General features: G+C 39.3%; 2 protein-coding genes across 2 annotated transcripts; one reads left to right on the top strand and one right to left on the bottom strand.

Moving 5' to 3' along the window:
* The first annotated feature begins 751 nt into the window (after positions 1 to 751).
* On the top strand, positions 752 to 4,972 carry LOC149398508 (uncharacterized). The gene is made up of 8 exons (XM_089615889.1): positions 752 to 882; positions 1,580 to 2,428; positions 2,508 to 2,738; positions 3,020 to 3,235; positions 3,331 to 3,966; positions 4,043 to 4,441; positions 4,528 to 4,676; positions 4,745 to 4,972. Exons 1-8 carry the CDS (start codon positions 871 to 873, stop codon positions 4,884 to 4,886), a joined length of 2,634 nt encoding a protein of 877 aa, XP_089472015.1. The 5' UTR covers positions 752 to 870; the 3' UTR covers positions 4,887 to 4,972.
* Positions 4,973 to 5,113: 141 nt separating this feature from the next.
* LOC149398507 (uncharacterized) lies at positions 5,114 to 7,782 on the bottom strand. The gene is made up of 3 exons (XM_089614609.1): positions 6,998 to 7,782; positions 5,857 to 6,919; positions 5,114 to 5,780 (listed from the first exon to the last, which is right to left on the bottom strand). The coding sequence occupies exons 1-3, from the start codon at positions 7,776 to 7,778 to the stop codon at positions 5,114 to 5,116; spliced, it is 2,511 nt and encodes an 836-aa protein (XP_089470735.1). The 5' UTR covers positions 7,779 to 7,782.
* Between the last annotated feature and the right edge of the window lie 356 nt (positions 7,783 to 8,138).

Genomic DNA, 8,138 nt, shown 5'->3' with positions numbered 1-8,138 from the left:
ACTGGCCGCCATATCGCTGCGTTTAATTTGTTCCTTTTCTTTTACATCATCTATGTATTTAATATTCTTTGTTTATCATCTAATTGAGAGGGAAAAACTAGTTATCATGAGAGGAAAAGAAACATACTATATTTAGTTTTATCTGGTTCCATTTATTACTCCTTTTAGTATCATAATTATAATCGTGTGACGAGGTAGATTACTATTTTCTTGTATTTTTCATTATTCAATATTATCTCGAAATTTCATATATATTTCTACACGGTACCATATTCCTATAAGCTCTAACAGGCATCCGGTTGAATCCTTTGAAAATTCAGCCCAAAATGTTGAATCATTTTATAAGAGACATCGTCTTGAAGATGTTAAGAATCTCACATTAAAAAGAAAATTTGAGAACTAACGAGAGTCTATAAAAATTATGATATTTTCTTCTTATAGCTCATTATTAGTTTTGAGATAGAACTCACAATACTTTCACAACTCTCTCTCTCTCTCTCTCTCTCTCTCTCTCTCTCTCTCAATACGCCCATAGTAAAAGGGAAATTTCATTTTCTAGACCCAAAAACTATGAAAATATCACCATTAGACCCGTTACTTAAAAAATATCCAAAATTGGACTTTTGGACACATTTCGGACAAAAATACCCTTATTTCAAAATAAACCCTATCTTCTTCTCCAACCACACCATTCTCACTCTCTCACTCTCACTTTCTCTCCAACCACAACCACACCCATTCCGACGCCATTCCGACGAAACCACGCCCATTCCGACGCCAACCACACCCATTCCGACGTGTTCCGACACGCCTCCGACCGAAGCTCCGTCACGCCTCCGACCGAACCACCATAGCTCCAACCTTCACCAAATGACAAAAAAGGTTAGTTTTTTATAGTTTTTTCATGGTTTGATTAGAGTAGGAATGATAGGATACAAGATTTGAGTGGTTGTTAGTTATTTTAGGTTGATTTGAATGAGATTTGGAGTTGAAATTTTTTTTTTTTTTTTTTAATTTCTGGGAATTTTCCGATGAATCCCATCGGAATTCATCGGAAACTGTCGGATCCGACAGTTTCCGATGAATTCCGATGGGATTCATCGGAAAATTCCGACTAGTTCCGACGTTTTCCGACCCTTTCCGACCTCTTCCGATGTATCGGAAATTCCGACGTTTTTTTTTTTTTTTTTAATGATTTAAGATAAATAAAGAGTTTTTTGTATTTTTTTTAAATGATGAACAACATAATTAATCTAATTAGTTGTTTGTGTAATTAATGATTAGTTTTTTTTAATTATGAACATCAAAAATAGTTGTTTTTTTTCTAATTAATGATTAATTATTTTTTTTATTATGAACAACAATTGTTTTTTGTATTTTAAATGATGAACAACATACAAATGAGTTGTTTTATATAATTAGTTTTTTTTTTTATTATGAATTCTTGGAGTTATGAAGTTTGTTGTTTTTTTTTTATTATGAATTCTTGGAGTTATGAAGTTTGTTGTTTTTTTTTTAATTATGAATTCATGGAGTTATGTTTAATTCTATTAATATTTTGTGATAATTAAATATGTAGGATAAATTGACGTATTTATGCGACCACGACTTTGCCGGTCGAATCACGTACGGTGGTTCGGGGCATATTAAGACGGTGAAAGAAAAATTCACCGATCTCGGTCTACTTCAAAGGGTCGCGGAGAGTCCCTTCGCTCAATTCTTCGAAGGGAGCACACTAAACTTTTCTACGGTACTTCTACACTCTCTTCTTCTACGTAAGATCCATCCAACAAAAAGGGGGGAGATTCATTTCGGAATAGGAAATAAACGCGTGAGATTCGGGAGACTCGAATACGCATTGATAACCGGAATGAGCATGGAAGATGGTCCATCGAAGGAGGAGCAGAATGAGCGGAGGAGCGATAGGCTCATTAAAGATTACTTGAACGGCGTGTCAAACGCCAAGTTCGACGCCTTGATTAGCGCGTTCAAGACATGTCAATATCCAAACGACGCGTACAAGCTTGGATTATGTGTGTTTGTCTTGGGATATCTCCTTGGACTAGAACACAACAAGGCAGTCAACGACAAGTACCTATACATGGTTGAGGATTTGCCGTTCTTCTATTCTCTGCCATGGGGGAACATCTCGTGGGCTGAGACGATGTCTTCCCTCTCAGTAAACTTGCTGCGGTACTACAAACGAGTAAAGGAGAAATCTCTCAAAGAGAATGTCCTACAGAAGGAGGCGAAGTATTCCCTATCAGGGAATTTGCACGCGGTGCAATATTGGGCGTTCGAGGCGATCCCGGAGATTGGTCAGCAGTTCGGGAATAACGCCGGTGTTCGAGTACCGAGGATGAATTCTTGGTCAAGCACTCGAGTGATCACGCGCAAGGACGTGGAGAAGGTTTTGCTCAAAAAAACGGTAATTTATAATTTTTAATAATATTTTATAACTACAATTATCTAACTTATAAATTTTAATAAATTTTGTTGTCTTGTAGCTCGGTGTTTTTCAGATGTTGAGACCACGGACCGGAGAGCGCGAGTTCTTCGAGCTACTAGAGACGCAACTCAGTCAATCACTCTATCCGACTGAAGGCGAAGACGTGGTTGAGCCACGTAATATCGAGGAAGAGATTGACTTAGTAGAGTCAACGGCGAAAGAAGCCGGCGTGCTCAGACAAGACGAAGAGGAGAAGTTGTGGAGTGATGAAGACGATGACGAAGCCGACGTAAGTTCTAGTTTATAATTTATTAAGTAGTTAGGCTAGATTATTTATTAATAAGTGATTAGTTTATAATTTATTAAGTAGTTAGTAGATTATTTATTAATACGTGATTAGTTTATAATTTATTAAGTAGTTAGTAGTTTATTTATTAATACGTGATTAGTTTATAATTTATTAAGTAGTGATTAGTTTATTTATTAATACGTGATTAGTTTATAATTTATTAAGTAGTGATTAGTTTATCATTTATTAAGGAGTAAGTAGTTTATTATTATTCATTTCAGTTCGAACTTCCCGATCATCCCGCACCTCCCGCTCGTCACGATCATCCCGCACCTCCCGCTCGTCACGATCATCCCGCACCTCCCGCTCGACCCGATCATCCTGCTCCGTGGGCTTTGACGGAGAATATGTGGAATCAAATGATACATTCTCAAGCAACCGTCTTGAGAGCACTGAGTACGAACGGTCGCAGGCTAGAAAGAATGAGGCAAACTCAGGTTAGTATTATTTTTCGTTTAATAAATAAGTTTCTAATCAGTCGTTTCTATAAATGTTTAGTTTCTTATTCAGTATTTTGTGTCACAATTTATAGCTTGACATGCTTGAGAAGATAAACATCATGTTCGAGGACGTGACAGGTTTACCTCCGGGGCCGTTACCAACTACGCAAGCTGGTTCACGCCGTCGACATCGATCGCGTAGTCCTCCTCCTCCTGGTCCTCCTGATCCCCCTAGTCCTCCTAGTCCTCCTAGTTCTCCTGCTCCTCCTCCACCACCTCCTCCTCCTCCTCCTCCTTCACAGCCGTCCTCTTCGACAATACCGCCTTCTTCGACTCCATCGTCGAAGAAGCCACCCTCTCCGAAAAGGAAACGTTCACGACGGCTCGATGTATCGGAAAAGACGCTACCATTGTCAACCCTAGCGCAGAAGAGGCTGAGGTCGGAAAGCGACTCGGTACGAACACCATCTAAGAAGCGTCACCGAAAAGATACTTTTCCCTCCGATTTCACAGACCCGACGCGGCCGAAATACTCCTCAGAGGTGCGGGTAACGCCGTTCAGACCATTGAAGGAACCAAAAACTTCTGATTGGAATGACTGCGTGAAGTGGTCCCGCACTTCTAAACTTGAGGGAAAGTTCTTGGGCCGAGTTTATGTGAAGGTCGCTGATGTGGAGACCGAGTTCTTCAAGCTCCTTTTGGAAAATGGAAAATGGCTAACAGATACGGTAAGTTCAATTACATTGAGTACGTTTATAAAAAAAAAGTTAATTAATATGTTTGTTGTTTCATATACGATTACAGCATATTGATGCTATTCTGGATATGCTTCGGAGACGTCAGCGACAGTATGCGGAGTATCGTCAAGACATATGTGTCATGGATAGCCGGTGGGTCCAAAACGTATACGGTCGTTATACGAAGCAAGAGGAGAACAAGAAGATAGCCGCAGAACAAGGCACAGAGGTGGAGCTCGTAGAATGGGATCGCAAGGTCGTGTTCGACCCGATGACTGGCTGCAGAGATTCCCAAGTCATTCCGTGGACTAGAGCGCGAGAGATCTTGTATGTCGTCAACTTCAAGAACATGCATTGGTTCACGTTCCGGGTCGATCTTCAAAAGTGGACCATAACCGTCTTGGATTGCCAGAAAGATATTGTGAAGATGCAACACAATTCAGTTGATTTTAACACGATGATGGAGGTTAGTAAATGAGATCTCTAGTAAATACTCTTATGAACTTTATGTTTATTATCTTACATTATTATAACATTATTATGTTAACGTAGAATTGGATACGAGCGTTGCCGACGGTTATGGCAATGTCGGGGATGTTCACCGAGCATCCAAAGGTGGAGCGAGAACTAGATGGCGGCGAAATTCGACTTCCTGAGTTTCTATGGCTAGTCGATGAAAAAGTGCCACAATGTGTGACAAGGTATGTAATTTGAATAAGAACAAGATTAAGAGTATTTTGTGTATAAATTTTGTGGTTTTGTCTTTCAGTGGTGATTGCGGGATGTTCGCAATCAAGTATGTGGAGCACATCCTTGTTGGCGTGGGGTTCGATACACTTCTAAGCGAGAACATGAGGACGTTCAGGAAGAAATGGTCGACCGATTTATTTTTCCAATTAGAAGCGCGATGATATGTATTCATTAAATATTTGGATATTTTTGTGTCATTAAATATTTTAAAATGTTATGTTAATGTTCGCTATGAAAATATATGATAAATAGTAAATATAAATTATATGAAATTACATAAAGATGAAGTTCACCTTAAACTACAAATATTCAACAAAACACGTACAAAAGTTGTCAACATAGAAATGCGTCTTTAATTCAAAACAAACAAAATAAAAGATAAATGTTGTCACTCTCTCCAAGTGCACGTCTTCCTGTTATGGCCAATACCACCACATTTACCACATTTGCGGTGAATAACAACTTTTTCGCCTTGCGAAGGATAACGATTGACCCTGCGCCTTCCTTGTTTACTTTTCTTCGGTCGACCGGCTTGTTTTTTTTCAATTGGTTCTGATACCTTCATGTTCTTTATGTCATCCGGAACGTTCCATTGGTCTTCGTTCCCAACAGGATATATGGATTCCTTGTACATCTCAATCCATGTTTCCTTCGAATAGAAAGGACTGCATAAAGAATAGATGTCGACACTCCTGTGTTGTGCAGATGCAATGGCATGCTCGCATGGGATTCCAAGTAGTTGTGGTAGGCCGCACGTGCATGTCTTTCTCAATAAATCAACATCAAAGTCACCTCTCTCGTCTTTTACATGACATTCATACATACCGAGTCCATAGGTATTAACGAATTGTGCCTTATTGTTTAGATGGGCGAGATTGTCTTGAAACTTCGGAGATAGTCTTGTATCACATTTTCTAGCCATTTCCTCTCGATCAAAAAACCACGTTTGAAGTGTGAATCTAATAAACTCAAGCAACGTGGTAATTGGAAACGTTCTAGCATTCCTCGTCTTATTGTTGAAGCTTTCTGCATTATTACTTGTCATTATATCGTACCTATATACACAGTTACATATTAGCGACGTTCTAGTTAAAACATTTGTAATGACAAAGGGAAAAGTTTTAGCTTTACCGTTTTCCAGGAAAAAATGCTCGTGCCCACCGATCAAAACCGACTTCCTCGAGATACTTAGCCATCTCAACATCTTTTCTCCGCAATTGCTGAAAATGAGCTTCGAAAGCCCTCTTATTGAAGGCATAAGCGGCTTCATACAGTTCAATTCCACAATGATCGGTCTTGAATTTGTGTTGAACATTTAGTTTGAGATGATGGAAGCATGCTCCATGAGGGATACCGGGAAACACCACTTCGACGCCATGTATGATGCTAACATGTCGATCGGATATGAACACCAACTCTTCAACGTCTTCACCGATAGCTTCTCTCAACTTTCTCAAAAACCAAATCCACGAAGCATGACACTCGCTATCTACTACCCCGAATGCAAGTGGATATAATTGTGAATTAGCATCCATCGCAATTGCGCATAACAACTGTCCACCGTATTTTGTCTTCAAAAATGAACCGTCTAATGATATCACCGGTCGACAAGACTTGAATCCTCTACGACACGCCCCAATAGAAAAGAACGCGTACTTGAATCTATCGCCATCTTTCACAAACGCAGTCAGAGTCCCAGGGTTCTTCTGCTCCAACATGTATAGCCAAGATGCTAACTTCTGATAAGATTCTTTTGGCGTACCCCTTACGTATGAAATTGCTTTCTCCCTGGTTCTCCAAGCTTTCAAGTACGATATGTCAACACCCCATCTTGTCTTGACTTCCTCTCTTACGTTATGTGCCGAATACTCAGCCATAGAGCTAATATTGTACTTATCTTTAAAAACGTGACCAATAACCCATGGTGCAGCTCCTCTATGTCCTTCTGTTCGAACCACACGCGCACAAGAATGTCTACTCTCGTACGACGTAATCTGCCACATTTCAGACCACTGCACAACACCCCTCAGCTTCCAAGTGCACATCTCATTTTTGCATATGACATACCATCTACTTCTCGAAGAGGATTTCACTCTAAACTCGAAATTATTTTTTAGAGCAAAAACATGAATCTCTTGCTTCATCTGCTTCTTGGACTCAAACTCCTTCCCAAGATACATTTCTTCTGTGCTACCTATTGCATTCAATGGTTATAATACATATAACATTACATTATTCATTTAAGAATATAAGTACATCTCATTCTTAATACCTGTCGAAGAATTTGGCAACCGACTTGGATCGTCATTATGTTCTTCCTTCACAAAATCATCGGTTGTGAACTCAGGGGCTTTCCATGAATAAGGCACGCAATCTGTTGGTGGTACAACTTTATGAGGGTTACGTGATTGTTCACCGTGTCTCGATGATTCACCCTGTCCCGATGGTACTGTAAAATGTTTTACAAAATCTTCATATTCTTCAGTGTTCACGAACTCTTCAAATTCTGTTCCTTTGTCACAGTTGTTTCCATCATCTAGGTCAAACTTGTCGTCATCATCCAGATCGTTGTTGTGGTAGTCATATCTATCACGCTTGTATACTTCATCGTCTCGATCATCTATTCGACTGTTGCACACGTGATTATCATCTCGATCATTTGTAATAAGATTATGTTGTCTCTTGTTGAGTTCAACACGAGACAATTCTTCGTTCATGACATTTTTCCCTTTATCTTTTTTTTTTGGAGTTAACGCCTTGACTTCTTTCGATACCAAAGTTACACAAAGTGCATAACTTCTACGACTTTTATTCTTCGTATAATACTTAACGTCCATATCGTCCTTCAACAAAGCAGGCTCAATTGGCATATTACCAGCCTCATATGGAACTTCAAACTTTAAGTCATACTTTGATCTGTCTATATCGACTCTCTTGTACACCTTGTCGACTAACTCCATGTAGGTTGTCTCTTTCGAAACTTCAAGCGGAAATGTTCTCGCGTTTTTGAACACGTATAAGTGTCCATTTCTCTCCCACGTGCCGTTAACCATCAATAAAACTGCAAGAAATATCAAAAAAATGCATTAAACTTTGATTTTTTCCAAACTCATCGGAATTGGTCGGAACCGGTCGGAATTGGTCGGAACCGGTCGGAATTGGTCGGAACCGGTCGGAATCGGTCGGAAACGGTCAGAAACCATCGGAATTTTGGTCTTGTCGGAATGTGTCGGAATTTGTCGGATATTGTCGGAATTTGTGGCTTAAATTTCATCGGAATTTTTACATGATTTTCATCCGAAAAGGTCGGAATTCATCTGAAATAACGTTAAATTCCGGAAACTTTTACCTACATCTACCAACTTTATTTTTTCTATACAAGCTATATGACTAAAGCAATAAAAGATGAATGG

This window comes from Urtica dioica, chromosome 5 (genome assembly GCF_054948205.1).
Source record: "Urtica dioica subsp. dioica isolate 48M chromosome 5, U.dioica_male_clone48M_v1_H2, whole genome shotgun sequence".
NCBI lineage: Eukaryota > Viridiplantae > Streptophyta > Magnoliopsida > Rosales > Urticaceae > Urtica > Urtica dioica.
Note: the sequence above shows the minus strand (reverse complement) of the source record. Positions and strands in the feature narration are given on the sequence as shown.